This window comes from Nelumbo nucifera, chromosome 7 (assembly GCF_055504915.1).
Source record: "Nelumbo nucifera cultivar China Antique chromosome 7, China Antique-T2T, whole genome shotgun sequence".
Lineage (NCBI taxonomy): Eukaryota > Viridiplantae > Streptophyta > Magnoliopsida > Proteales > Nelumbonaceae > Nelumbo > Nelumbo nucifera.
In genome coordinates, this window is record NC_142655.1 from 1,191,198 (window position 1) to 1,206,244 (window position 15,047).

Consider the following 15,047-nt stretch of genomic DNA (forward strand, 5'->3'; position numbering starts at 1 on the left):
CTCCTTTCCCCTCTCCTCTTCATTTTTGTGATGGAAATCCTAACAATCTTTGTTGACCAAGTGAGGGAAATGGGAGTGTGGAAAGGGTTTGAAGTGGCTCCTGGAGGGGAGAGGGTGCAACTCTTGCAGTTTGCTGATGACACACTTTGTTTCATCGATGCGGATGTGGATCAACTGGGAGTGTTGTTAGGGGTCCTAACCTGGTTTGAAGTAGTGGCAGGGCTGAAAGCCAAGTGGTCAAAGAGGAGACTAATTCCAGTGGGTAGGGTAGATAATTTAGATGAGTTGGCTGAAATGCTGACATGCCAGATTTGTTTTTTTTTTCATTTATTTATTTGGGTCTACCCCTGGGAGCCAAATGCACTTCTTTGGTTTGGGACCCAGTTGTGGAGAATATGGAAAAGAAGCTGCCCTCTTGGAAAGCTAAATATCTTTCCTTGGGAGGTAGAATCACCCTTCTAAAAAGTTCCCTCTCTAATTTGCCTCCTAAACCTTTCACTATTTCCAATTCTGGTGAAAGTGGCCAGAGAATAGAAAAACTGCAGAGGGACTTCCTTTGGAAAGGATAGGAGGAGGAAAAAAAGATCCATGAAAGGTGGCCTGGGAATTGGGAAAATGAAAATCTTTAATAATGCCCTTCTGTGTAAGTGGATCTGAAGATTTGAGAAGGAAAGGCCCTTCTGTGTAAGTGGATCTGAAGATTTGAGAAGGAAAGAGAACGTTGGTGGAGAAACTTGATTGCTGAACCTTAGGCTATGTTTGGTTTAAAGGAAAAAGTAGGGAAAGGAGGGGAAACCTTTACAAACCTTGTATGGGTTTCCCTGTCTTACCTTTCCTTTCCTTTCCCTATTTTTTCCTTCAAACCAAACACAGCCTTAGTAGAGGTTCAATCTGGAAGAAAATCAGGGAAATCATTCTGCATCTTAGTAGAGGTTCAATTCCTAAATTAGGTAATGGTCAAAGGCTGAGTTTTTGGAAAGATAATTGGTGCAACAGCAGTTCCTTAGCAGAATTATTCCCTCAACTATACCAAATTGCAGAGAATCAGAATGTGGTACTGGCCGAGTGTTGTGAAGTAAGTGACAGCACTATCTCCTGGTGGCCTTCCTTCCGAAGACACTTCCAAGACTGGGAAAATGAAAAGGTGGCAGAGCTGCTCTGTAGTCAGACACTGGACCTGAACTCTGAAGATAGTTGGAGCTAGAGTTGGAGTGCAGATGGGATATTTTCAGTCAAATCTTTTGCCTGGAAGCTCTCTGAAGGAAACTGAGCTGATGCTCCTGCCTCTAAAATTTGGAACCCATTACCCCCATCCAAAGACAATGCTCTGGTATGGGCTGTAGTGTTGGACGGCTGCTTAACAAAAGTGAACTTGGCAAAAAGAGGGGTCATTCCAAGATCTGCTTTGTGTGCTTTGTGGCCAAGCAGGGGAGGATAACAACCACTTGTTCCTCCATTGCCCTGTCTCCTCTGCTATTTGGGGGCACTTTTTATCAACCTTGGGGTTAGCATGGGTCATGCTGAACTCTTTGCTGGATCTGTTTTGGTATGATGTTTTCTTGCTTCATCATCCATGTGCTTCACCTTGTGCCTTGGGTGTTAGAAAGCCCCACACTTTTCTCGTGCCCGTTGCTTTCAAAACATTGGTCTAGATCTTTTGTTGGAAGATTATGACTAGAGTTATTTTTCTTGACAATATAATAAAATGACTAAATACTATAAATCAAGAAAAATGCATTTTAGGGTTTTTGAAATGTCTAACAATGCACCTGGCATGCATATGGGCATATTCTGTAAATTTCCTCGACAGAATGGTAACTGAGTGGGTTATCTGATTATTGGATGAAAGTTTTGGGGAGGGGGATTTTCAAAAGTGGGGGGTGGGGGTCAAGAGCCAATGTTTTGAAGGGTCCTTGGAGTTTACTTTTTTAATTGTTTTTGTATTTTTAGGTAATAGAGGTACTGCCAATCTGTCATAGCTTTTCTGTACTTATTTTATGATTTTTTTTATTTTTGAGTTGTTAGTAGTTTGCCTAGTTTCATTAGGAATTGGTTAGTAGGTGTGTCTGGTTGGCAGCCAGCATCGAAACATTTGCCTAACTCTTGTGGTCATGGTAGGATAAGACCTAAATGATGATAATTAGGAGTTAGTTTATTTCTTACCTATGTTGCAATATCCTAGTCCTTACCCAGCTAGGATCTGCTCTATTCCTGTTTAGTTTCATAATTAGTTTCTTAGCCAGTCATCACCCTCACTCAGTGATTTAAAAGGTGCGCCTAGGCACACAGGCAAGGCACATTTTAGGGTGCGCCTCGCCCAGGTCCTAGGCGCACGCCTTTCTAAAATTCTGCACTTTATGCTTTTTTTGAGCTTAACGGCTGGGCTGGGGGTCCGCTCCTGGACCCCCGACTGTGCCCCTTGAGGCTTTTTTTTTGATTTTTTTAGCTTTTTCTGTATTTTTGCACCTTGCTTCAAAAAGGTGCACGCCTCACCTTGCGCCTTGCGCCTCAGGCGCAAATTGGCCCCTGCACTTTTTTTGCGTCTTGTGCTTTAAAACACTGCCCTCACTATACCCTTTTTGATCCTTTGATGGAATATGACATTCATTGATAGAAAATTTGGTTTGTAGGGGACAAGTGATTAAATCTTAATTTTTTTATTGGTTGACAAGCCTTCTTGTTGAAGGCCATTTATTGGGTTGCTGACATTACTCTGCTGTCTTGCAACTCAAGTTGAAGCCTCTGTGTATCTATGTTCAAAATTTTGTATTTTCAATCTTGTACTGATAATTTTCTTTGTATTGAATCTAATTTGCCTTTTCTTTTCTTCAAAAGGGGCTGTTGCTATTCTTCTTCTTCTGGCTGTTGCAATTCTCTGCGCATACGAACTCTGTGCTGTATATGTCACAGCAGGTTCAAATGCATCCAAGCGCTATTCACCCTCAGGCTTTTTCTTTGGTGTATCAGCAATTGCTTTGGCAATCAACATGCTCTTTATTTGCAGAATGGTCTTCAATGGTAATCATTTGCTCATGCTGATTTTAATTTAAATGTTTACCAAATTAAAGGACATGCATCATTTATTACATGGCATGACCATACTTACACTAAGTGGTCGTCAAAATGGTACTGATTAAAATGAAGCAATAACCCAATGTTGGTTGTAGCTATCTGGGGTCTTGGGAGTGGTGGACTGGATACGGACCTAACCTTTGGCAATCTTTTTCTCAAAATGGTTCCAGATAATCTCCTAATCTCCTTAATGTATGTATTCCTCAGGTACTGGCTTAGATGTGGATGAGTATGTTAGGAAGTCATACAAATTTGCTTATTCTGATTGTATTGAAGTGGGACCAGTGGCTTGCTTACCCGAACCACCAGATCCGAATGAATTATATACTCGGAAATCTAGTAGGCAAGTCCTTGATATTTCTTTCTTATAGACTGTCTCATTTTTTTAATATATTGATCAACCAACATTATTATTTCCATTACAAGTGTTTCAGAGGTGGTTGGAATTGTAATTGTTCTAGTAACTTGTTATTTCTTGCAGTGACCAGTTTTTTGGTTAAGATGGGTATAGAACATTTTCAGTAGTATTTTACATATCAGAAGCATTGATATGCTTTCAGTGTATAGGGCCATGGTTCTCCCAAAACTAAATTTCATTTCTTTCAATCTCTTCTGATCTAACTCTTTTACAGGGCTTCACATCTTGGACTTCTTTATCTTGGGTCTTTGTTTGTACTTGTTGTATACTCCATATTATATGGATTGACCGCAAAGGAGTCCCATTGGTTGGGGGCCATTACATCAGCTGCTGTTGTTATTCTAGGTATGCTCACCATTTTTTTATTATACATATGCACCCAAACATGCATATACCCAAGGAATGCATGTATTTGTACATAAGATGGACACATGGATAATGGCATACAATGCATTATTTGTATATGTGAATATTTGTCATACATTTGTGCAATTTTCTTTGTATATGTTCTTGCTTTGCTATTTTTGGTATTGTTTAATATTTAAATTGGTTCAATTGATCCTTTGATAGATTGGAACATGGGTGCTTGCTTGTTTGGGTTTGAACTTCTCAAGAGCCGAGTTGCAGCACTATTTGTTGCTGGAACTTCACGTGTTTTTCTCATCTGCTTTGGAGTGCATTATTGGTTTGTTCTGGACTCAATTTTATTTTATTTTTTATTTTATTGCACGCGATTGGAATTTATTAGTTTATGTTATTGTTTCTATACTTATGGTTCCATTAACTTTTTCTGTTTTCTTCAGGTATCTTGGACATTGTATTAGTTATGCTGTTGTTGCATCTGTGCTGTTAGGGGCTGCTGTTTCTCGCCATCTATCAGTCACAAATCCATTAGCTGCAAGGAGAGATGCACTACAGAGTACAGTAATTCGCCTTAGGGAGGGGTTCAGACGTAAAGGACAGAATAGTTCATCGAGCTCTTCTGAAGGTTGCGGGTCTAGCGTGAAGCGTAGCAGTAGTGTTGAAGCAGGTCCACTTGTTAATGGTATTGAAACCATCTCTAGAAGTACAACACTTTGCGCAGGTGATGCTAGTAGTTGGAATAATGCTATTCTAGGTAGAACTGCTAGTTCTCATGAAGGTATTAATAGTGATAAGAGCATGGATAGTGGAAGGCCAAGTTTAGCATTGCGTAGTAGTTCCTGTCGTTCTGTTGTTCAAGAATCTGAGGTTGCAATTACATCTGTTGATAAACAATTTGATCATACCAACTCTTTTGTGGTCTGTTCTAGTGGTGGCCTGGAAAGCCAGGGGTGCGAGTCAAGCACTTCAACTTTAGCCAATCAACAGGCATTGGAGTTAAATTTATCTTTTGCCTTCCAAGAGAGTCTGAATGATCCCAGGGTTACTTCTATGTTGAAAAGAAGGGCAAGGCAAGGTGATCATGAATTGGCTAGCCTATTGCAAGATAAAGGACTGGATCCAAATTTTGCTGTTATGTTGAAAGAGAAGGGATTGGATCCCACTATTCTGGCATTACTACAGAGAAGTAGCTTAGATGCAGATAGAGATCATAGAGACAATACAGATATCACTGTCATTGACTCAAACAGCCTAGACAATACCATCCCCAACCAGATTTCATTGTCAGAAGAACTGAGGCGCCATGGATTGGAAAAATGGCTAGATTTCTCTAGATTTGTTTTGCATCAAATAGCAGGTACCCCAGAGCGAGCATGGGTTTTGTTTAGTTTTATATTCATCCTTGAAACAGTTGTTGTGGCCATTTTTCGTCCAAAGACAATTAAAGTGATAAATGCCACGCATCAACAGGTGAGAATGACTTTCCAGTTTAGGATATTTTAAAGTCATTAAGGTCTAATATGACAATCGATTTAAATGTTTATGGTGGCTTGGCTTGTGTTTTCAATCCATTGTTGACCTAGCTGGTTGGACCAGTACATGGTGACCTGGTCACAATACTGCATTGGGTTAACCTCCAAGCAGCTATTTTACAAAAACACATTTACTTGGTCAATGACTTCTTTACCTAGATGGTTAACCCGTTGACCACCTGACCCATTCAATTGGTTATTGGGATCTTGTATTATTATTTCTTTTGATTTTTTATGGTATCCTCCTGACCCATTCACCTGTTGGCCTGGGTGGTTGAACAGCTGATCCATATCGAGAGGGCAGAATGGTTCAATATCTGGGTCAGTTTTTAAAGTATTGGGTTTGATGTGTTATTGCTACTATTCATGGAAATTATTGTCTTTGCAGTTCGAATTTGGCTTTTCTGTTCTGCTTTTATCCCCTGTTGTTTGTTCGATAATGGCATTCCTTCGCTCACTTCAATCAGAAGAAATGGCTATGACTTCAAAACCTCGCAAGGTATGCTTCACTGATTTTCAATGTTCACCTTTGGAATTTGGAGAATTTTTTTGGATTTTAGGAGCATTATTTGCACTTGCTTTTTCCAGTGTCTTTTGACATTGGTGTCCTTTTTTTGAAGAAAAGTGTAATATTTCATTAGTATGCAAAATATGTACAGTATTAGAGCTGCACAATACTATACTTGCAACTGTAGTGTGCCTCCCTATACAATTGACCGTCTTACATTAGATACAAAATGTGTATTATTACAAATTACTATAGAAACATCTTTAAAACATTTCTGCGTAGCCACCTAAGAGTAAATTTTGCCCCCACAAAAGTCTTGTTATCTTAATTCTGGTTTGCTTGTTCTTTTTCTATATTAATTTATTCTGGTTGATTACAAAAATAAAGCTTATTGTTGATTAAAAGAGCAAACTTGTTAAGAATTGAAATGTGGGCAAAGAGTATGAACCAGTGAAATAAGAGAAAAGAATAACATACCATGGGATTTGAGGCTAAAATGCTCTCGTTGACGATTAAAGAAGTTCTCCCATCTATAATCAACCAAGCTCAAAGGGCTTTCATTCAAGGGTGATCAATAACCAACCAAATCTTGATTGCTAATGAAAGTGTGGAGGAGATGAAAAGGTTAGGGAAAGGAGGTTTTGTTTGTAAATTGGATCTCGAAAAGGTTTATGACTTGGTGGATTGGCAGTTTTTTTAGAAGTGTTGAGGATTTGTATGTTTGGAGAGAGATGGTGTAGATGGATGTTTGGGTGTGTTAGTACCTGCGATTGCTCAATCTTGGTTAATGGAGTGGTGAAGGATTTCTTTCCAGCTTGTAGAGGTGTTAGGCAAGGGGACCCACTTTCACCTTTCCTTTTTACCCTAATAGCTGATGTTCTTAGTAGAGTCATCACTAAGGTCGATAGGGAAGATACTAAGGGGTTGGAGGATAGGTAGAAGTTGGACCCTAGTCACCCATCTTCAGTTTGTAGATGATTTGATGATTTTGTGTGATGGGGGTGATGGCGAGAAGGTAACAAATTTGAAAGAGTTGATTAAAGGATTTAAAAGAATTTCCAATTGGGAATAAATCTAGAAAATAATTGTATAGCGGGCATCAATTTGGAAGGTAGGGAAGTTGAGGCTATTGCAGAGTGCCTTGAATGTTCTATCTCCTATTGGCCTATGTCCTACTTAGGGCTTCCGTTAGGAGAAAACCCTAGGGAGAGTAGGATCACCTTGATAAGAGCTACCTTGGCGAACCTACCTACTTATTTTTTGTCTGTCTTTAGGATACCACCTAGGGAAGCAAAAAAATTGGAGAGGTTAATGAGAGACTTCCTTTGGGAACTAGGACAAAGAAAAAAAGGATCGGGTCATTTAGTGAAGTGGGAAGTCGTGTGTAGAAACAAAGAAGAGGGTGGTTTAGGATTAGGAAAGATGAGTCAGAAAAAATTAGCTCTATTGGGGAAGTGGTTATGGCGTTGGCATTTGGAGAGAGGGAGGCTATGGCACAAAGTGGGGGGAAGTATTAATGGAAGTTCAGAGAATGGGTGGGATGCTGGTGTATCAAGGCAGGCTACTTTGGCAACTCCTTGGAAAGCCATCTATAGTGTTCTTCCCAGTTCCTCAGGTATGTCAGGTACGACGTTAGTTCTAGAAACTCAGTTCATTTTTGGGAGGATATTTGGGTTGGAGATACCCCTTTGAATAACCTTTTCCCCTCACTATTCTTTGTCTCCTTGTATAAGGAAGATGTTGTCTCAAACTTTATCCCACCTGTGGGAACCCCCTTTGATACGAATTGGGATTTTGTCTTTCGTAGGAGGTTAAGGGATGATGAGATTGATTCCCTCTCTAATTTTCTTTGTCTTTTAAATCAGTTTTGTTTGGATCCATGTAAGCCAGGCAAAAGGATTTCGGTTCCCAAGTCTAAAGGTTTTTTTTTTCCTTTTTTTTTCTTGCGCTTCTTTCTTTAACCCTCGGTCTGTGTCCCTCTCAACAGGTTTTCCCTTCGAAAGAAATTTGGTTCTGGCCAGTTCCTCCTAAGATAATGGCATTTTGTTGGGAAGTGTATCATGGGAAAGTGAACACCTTAGATAACTTTCAAAAGAGAAGACCTTTCCTTTGTATCTCACCCAACTGGTGTACACTTCTCTTTGTAAAGATCATGGGGAGGATTGTTACCATCTACTAATGTCCTGTCCTGTTTCTGCAGAATAATGGTTTTGGCTTTTTTCGTTGTTTGGGTGCAGGTGGAACTTGCCAGCCGGAATAAGCATGATTTTTAAACCCTCTACATTCATTTGACCTTAAAAAAGAGGTAAAAATATGTGGAGATGCGCTGGAGCAGCCTTGATCTGGACAATTTGGGAAGAAAGGAATGCTAGAATATTCCAAGAGAAGGAATAGTCAGGTTTTAAAGGAATGCTAGAATATTCCAAGAGAAGGAATAGTCAGGTTTTAAAGGAATGCTAGAATATTCCAATACATTGGTTAAAGACCATGGAACTGTTCCATCAATTCTCCTTTACAGACTAATTGAGAAATTGGTTAGCAGTAGCAAGGTGTTCATCCAGTAAGGCTAGGGCAGTTACAAGATGGATCCCGCCGCATGAAGGCTTATGAAGATGAATTTTGATGGGAGAAGTCATGGTAATCCAAGACACTCTGGAATGGGGAGTGTGCTGAGAAACGAGCTTGAAGAGTTTGTACTCTACTCAGGTCCTCTGGGATTTGGGGATTCAGTGAGGGTAGAATTACTAGCAGCCCTAGAAGGAGTGCAATTTGCAAATCAACTGGGTGTAGGGCAGCTACTGATTGAAGGGGACTCCAAGGTGGTGGTGGGGTGGTTGAAGAATCCCGAGGATATTATATGGTGCTACAAGAATTAAATAAAAAAGTTTCAGTGGCTGACAAGGAATATGTCTGTTCTTATACAATGGGTGGGGACTGGGGAGATCAGCAAATGCTTTGGCTGATGGTTTAGCTAAGCAAGGGGCAATTAGGGAAGTCTTGTTTTGGGCTCAGCTGTAATTCTTGTTCTTTCTTCTTTCTAATTTCCTTGTAATTAGTTGGGAGAGGCTGCAGCTCACGCCTCACCAAGGGCTATTGTATGAGATTAAAGTTTTCTATTACGTTATGTAGTAATAAAATTTTTCTTTGTTTACAAAAAAATAAATAAATACCTGGCTCAAAGCATTATTTTAAAATTTTTGTGATTGGTAATTTATTTTGGAAACCACTTTTATTTTATTTTATTTTTGCTCAATAACTGTATTAGTAATTTTATTAACATTTCATCAAAGTATATGCTTAGCGTTGGGCTTATAAATACAAGAAGCAGAACCTTTCAGGGGCCCTCCCTTGAGACCAGACCTAACAAGTATGTTGCCCAGATACTGCAAGGCCTTCGCTGGATAAGATGCTTGTTATGGAATTTACCATGGTTCAAAGTTTGACAATTCACAAATGGATCTAATATGGGATGGATATTAATGTTTAAAGCCATTAAAAGGCCCTAAGTCTCAGTATTTCATCTATTGATGACCAGATGACCCTGAAAATTGATGCTTGATAGGGCCTCCTTGTATAGTTGTCCAAGTATATCCCTAGAAATAAATTTACTGGTGTCTTCCTGTGAACAATCATATGCCCTGGGCCTTATAAGAGTACACGTGGCATATCCTTTTTTAGGAATCCTACAATCTACCTTGTTTTTTTCACATATTTGTCTTTCGTTGAGTTTTGTGCTCTAGACCTTGTAGTAGTATTGCTGCTGGGGTCTGGTTTTCTTTAGTTATAGCTGTTTTTTCATTTGTTTGTTTATTTTTGTACTTGAGAGGGTGGTTTTATTATGCCTTGTCATCAGGTTTATGATTCTAATAATCTTGATCAAAGGGAAAAAGCCTGTGTAATGAGTTGGAAAGTACCAATTCTTTTTGTGCATAATCACTTTGTTTTCATGTTAGGATGGGTGTTCCCGGATTTGGAGTTTTGATTAAAGAGAAGCTAGATTCCTGTGACAGTACACTGTAATGTGTTGTAGATTTGATTGATTCTTGGAAGAGAGATGGAAAAATGGTGTTTAAGTGCCCTTTTTTCCAAGCTGATTAGGATTCTGCACTTTTTATAGGAAGAGAGGCTGAGAAATGGTGGTTAGAGGGTTTAAGTAGAACACATATTTCTGAATATTCAATTGTTTTGGGTGAGGTAGTTAAGCTCATGAGAGGAACACATTTTTTGGTAGACTGGTGAACTTAAGTGGATAATATTGTCAAGGTTTAGTGACTTTGGTGGGAGGAGGGAGCCCCCATAGTGAGAAAGAGCGAAAATGGGGGGGGGGGGATCTGGAGGGAACTATTTGAAGATCGAAGGTGAGTTGGTTGCAAAAAATCTTGGGTGAATGGATTAAGAATGTGATGGAAACACTGCCGACATTTTGTTGGTATTCCAGTTGTTTTAAAAAAAAAGCATTGCTAAGTGTGCCACAGATGAGGATATCTTCTGCCTTGTACTCTTTGTAGGTGTTTGAGGTTGAAGGCATTATATGAATCAAGACTTGAGAAGGGTGTTCATGCAACAAAGTCAGGGAAATTGTTTTCATGGTCAAAGGTAAAGCTCTTCGATCCAATAGTTTTCCCATGCCATTCTATTAGTAGTGATTGGGATGTGGTGAAGTGGAACTGCTGCTAGTGTTTTGTCCTCCATGTTAGGTATCGTGAACAACACAAATAATATTATTTGTTGTTGTTGTTGTTATCATTTGATGTTGCTCCCTAAGGTGGTTGTAAGGGCATGGACCAGAAACAGTTTGGGTGATCCGAGAATCTGAGAATGAGATGGCCGGATCTGAATGGGAATGGAAATTAGTTGCCGCCCCCTGGAATGGCTGTGCTATGTACCCATCCGGAGAGGGATCAGGCTGCTGCAGTTCCTGCTGAAGGTCGGTGACTCGGTGATGGGTGAACAAAGAGAAAGTCTGAGAGAGGAGAGGGAGAAGGAAGAGAGAATTTGGGTCCCCCTCCTATTTATATTTTTCTTTCTTTTAAGAGTCTTTCTGGAATCTTCTAATAGTTTTGTCAATGCATCATGGGTGGCCAGCTGTCAGCCACTAACTAGTTCATTCTTATACAACTTCATTTAATTTGTTCTGAATTACTGCTTGGTGACCTAGGTTGGTCATTGGACCAGGCTGACTTGGTTTTGATTCAAGATCTACTAAACCCGGTCTACGGTGGTTCATATGCCCATACTCTGACAGAGGGAAAAATGGAGATAAACTGATAAGCCTTGTTGGAAGCATTAAAAAGTTTATGGTGAATGTGTTATCTTGGATTGGATGTGTTCTTGGAGATATCATATTGCATAGGTTTCATTCATTTTAGCAAGTACTAGCATTCTCATAGCCAGCAAAGCATGGAAGATAGAACCAAAAAATTATTGAATGGTGTTTAATAGAACTTGGACCTTAAAAGGCATGCATATTTTGATTAGATTTTCTTAATTCTGTTGCTCAAGGTTAGGTGGTGGAAGCCTTCACTAGATGCTTAGAGGGGGTGTCAAAGCTTTGCAGTAATATGGGGGCCCCTTTGGGAGGGCTTCAGTATTTATTGAGCTGCGATAGCCAAGCCGCTTGTGAGAGACTACCAAAAATAGCTTCACTGGAAAGTTGATTTCTCAGTTCATGTAACCCTATTTTTGGCTTCTGTGCTTTTTCACAAACATGACTTAATGGCTTCTGTGTGGGGCGTACCTTGCAATGCCAGAAGTTGCTGTGTGAAAGCCTCCTAATGGGCACTGGGAGTTGGGGCTATTGGAGTGTAGACATTTGATAAACGCCTTATTTAGTAATGTGGGTTGGGGTGGAGTATTCACGGGACTGTGTTCATGTTTCATGGCTGATTCTTTTGATTGGTCAAAGTCCATGATATTGGGCATATGTGACTTGTTGGAAAAATGCATGGAAATAGCAAGGTAGAAGAGGTGATATCAATTATTGGGTGGTTTCAACCTTGGTGCTGTTGTGCTGGTTCCTTTTGTACCTTTTAGATATTTGATTGCCGTTGCTGCTCAAAAATAAGGAGAAAACTCTTTGTCCTTACAAATTTAGACTAGAAAAAGTGGCAATGGGTTTAGTAGGCTGAAAGTTGCAGTTTAACTTTCTGAAACCTGACATTAATGGTACTGCATTCTTGGGGAACTGGTTGTGAAGGTGTAAAAGAGGCACTTGAGGAATTGGTTCATGTAATATTGGTTATGATCCTCATCTAATATCTGCTTGATATGTTGTCTGTATGGAAGGGTTAATATTTACATATGAGTAACTCTTTGTCACTTGCATTGTATGCATTTAATTTTTTTTCGATGGAGACTCATATTTTGTCTTTTTTATCAGTGGGACTTATATTTTGCCTTGACATTTTATGTTTCCTTTTTCTTTTTGGGTCATATATTTAAATACTTGTTCTGACATTATTTCCCATTTTATGGTGCCTAACTTGTTACCAAAATTTCAGTATGGTTTCATTGCCTGGCTGTTGAGCACCTGTGTAGGCTTGCTGCTTTCCTTTTTGAGGTATGATACACCCTTTCTTCAATTCAATGATCAGTTGTCATTTCTCTAAATTTTTCTATGTTGTGATGGCATTATTTCATCTAGCTCTACTCTATGTTCTAAATAGGGCGAGGTTTTTTCTTTGTGCTACAACTATTATCTCTGAATTGGGTGGTTATCTATGTGGTTTTATTCTATCTGAACTCGCAAGTTCTTCTTGGTCTTTTTGTGGAGTATGTATAGAGGATTTGGAGTATTCATCTGTTAAGAGACCCACTGGAAGCCACTGTTTTGGACTTACACCCCAGGATATATTTCACTTTTTTCCTGCTTATATATAAATGGTTACCCCAGGATTATATTTCTAATTCTTGATCTTTTTCTAGTAAATAGTTGCCTCTTTTGGCATGTGGAATGGACTTCTCTGCTGATATTTTCCACATGGAAAGTGGGTGATCTGGAAGTGCATGTTTTTCTTCTTTTGGGCTGCAACTGCAATTTTTCTTTGTAAAGTATTGGAGTGTCCTAGACTGATCTGTTTTCTATAATCAGTGAATGCTGCCTCTTATTAATGCACTCATTTCTAATTCTTCTAATGTGGCTCTGCCACTTATGTCTCATTTTCCTTATCTGTGCAAAATATCCCATGAACATCTCCATTTTTTCCACCTGGATTAATTCCATGGGCAACATACCCTTTGAGATCTCCCTTACAGTGGATTAGTAAACAATGTAGTGAAATGGCCACTCTTATATTTACCAATAACATATCAGGAGTTTTATTATAAGCTCAAAACTCTTCAAAGTTCTCCCACACTACCAATAAAAACGAGTGCAGAGTCCCATACTATGAGAACCAAGATACCTAACATTACCTTAACCCCATATGACAAAATCAGGATTTACCCTTAGGGAGAGACCCATAGTACCGGTCTCTATGCCCAACAGGTCCTCTAAATGATGAATGTGCTGCATTACTAGCTAATATTTGGACTCGCTTGAAGAGATGTTCACATTTGAGGTAGTGTTCCAGCTGCCTAATGACATTGTGAAGGGCCATGGGCCCTTATTTTTCCTACCTAGCATTCAACCATCACTTGGGAGATCTCTTCTGCTAATGCATTGGTACAGCTTGAGTAGCCATCAGCCATAGGACTGAAGAAGCAACACAATCTGAATATGAATAAAGTCCTCCAAAAGACCTCATATTTTACTTTTAACATTTGAATATCTATTATGATGGATAATTCGGCAAGAGGTGATTGCTGCTGAAGGGTATGCTTCTTCTAGTCAATGAAGAGGCTATTAATCTACACTCTCATGGTGTCATTGCCTTGTTGGTGCCGGGACCTCTTAACTCTTGTCTTGTGTGAAGCCAATAAACTAACCCGAGGGTTATCAAGTCCTCATATGTTTCTTCATTGTTCTTTTTTTACAAAATGATTGTGGCTTTTTTCCCCCAACCAAATTGACCACACTACCTTCTCTTGGACACCTTTACATAGTTTTTACTTTTTTGTTCCATCCAAGGGCAGAAGAAAGGGGGTAAACTTGTCTTCAGGTCTTATTGATGGTATCCATCTGGCTCCAAACAAAGAAAAGAAATGCTCCTAAAAATTATATACAAATGTAAAGAAGATTTTGTCCCTTGTTTGGATGGTGTAGAATGGAAAGGTAGTCCTAATAGAATGATTGTGGTGGATAAAAATTATAACGGTGAGACTTGTTATCGTTTATTAATCTCCTGCCCCTTTGAAAGTTCTATTTGGGATTGGTTTCTTCTTTGTTTGGGTGTAGGTGGACTCCCCCACCAAATGTACACAGCTTGTTTGCCTCTACATTTGCTACTTGGCCTAAGAAGAGGGGGAGAATTCTATGGAGGTGCACAAGAGCGGTTGTTTATTGGACAGTTTGGGAAGACAGGAACTTGAGAATTTTTGAAGATGAGGAAAGAAGTTGTGCTGAATTAATTTAAGTAAGCATAATAAGAGTAGTTCACTGGTATAGTTGCTTCAACTGTTTGATGATGTTCCATTGGTTGATTTGCATAGAAATTGCATGGTGGTGGCTCCTTCGGGTCCGGTTAAGGCTGTTACAGTTCCTATTTGGTCTCCATCCATTGGTGATCCAATAAAGTTGAACTTTGATTGTAGTAGTGAAGGGAATCCTGGTCCGTTGGTTATTGGAGGAGTATCAGGAATGAAGAATGTAAAATACTATCCTTCTATCCAGGTCCTATTGGTGTAGGTGATTTGTTAAGAGCTGAGGTTTTGGAATGAGTGCAAAGGGGCAAAGTAGTTGAACATTAGAGAGTTGATTGTTTAAGGTGACTCAAAGTTGGTAGTAGGTTGGTTGATAAGGGAGCAAGCTGGATTTTGGTTGCTATCTTAATGAAAGGAAGAGATTAAATGGCTGAAACAAAATATGGAAATATAACCGGAATGGGTTAAAGGGAGTGCTAATTCGTTTGCTGGTGTACTAGCAAAACAGGTGGTGGGAAGAGATCAAATGTTCTGGGTTCTATAGTAAATTTTTGTGTGTAGGAGCTTGTCTCTCCTCTGCTTTACTTGTACTTTGCTTTAATTTTTAATAAAAGGTTGAAGTTATTCATAAGAG

At 39.4% G+C, this 15,047-nt stretch overlaps 1 protein-coding gene across 9 annotated transcripts in view; it reads left to right on the top strand.

Annotated features, from left to right (window-relative positions):
- Nucleotides 1-15,047, top strand: part of DEK1 (calpain-type cysteine protease family) — a 51,840-nt gene that overhangs the window by 13,905 nt on the left and 22,888 nt on the right. For all 9 annotated transcript variants that reach the window (XM_010259363.3, XM_010259362.3, XM_088892388.1 and 6 more), the window contains 7 exons: nucleotides 2,836-3,018; nucleotides 3,280-3,415; nucleotides 3,705-3,835; nucleotides 4,061-4,175; nucleotides 4,294-5,323; nucleotides 5,774-5,884; nucleotides 12,394-12,452. In XM_010259363.3, the coding sequence (XP_010257665.1) occupies nucleotides 2,836-3,018; nucleotides 3,280-3,415; nucleotides 3,705-3,835; nucleotides 4,061-4,175; nucleotides 4,294-5,323; nucleotides 5,774-5,884; nucleotides 12,394-12,452 (1,765 nt within the window). The remainder of the gene's footprint in view (nucleotides 1-2,835; nucleotides 3,019-3,279; nucleotides 3,416-3,704; nucleotides 3,836-4,060; nucleotides 4,176-4,293; nucleotides 5,324-5,773; nucleotides 5,885-12,393; nucleotides 12,453-15,047) is intronic.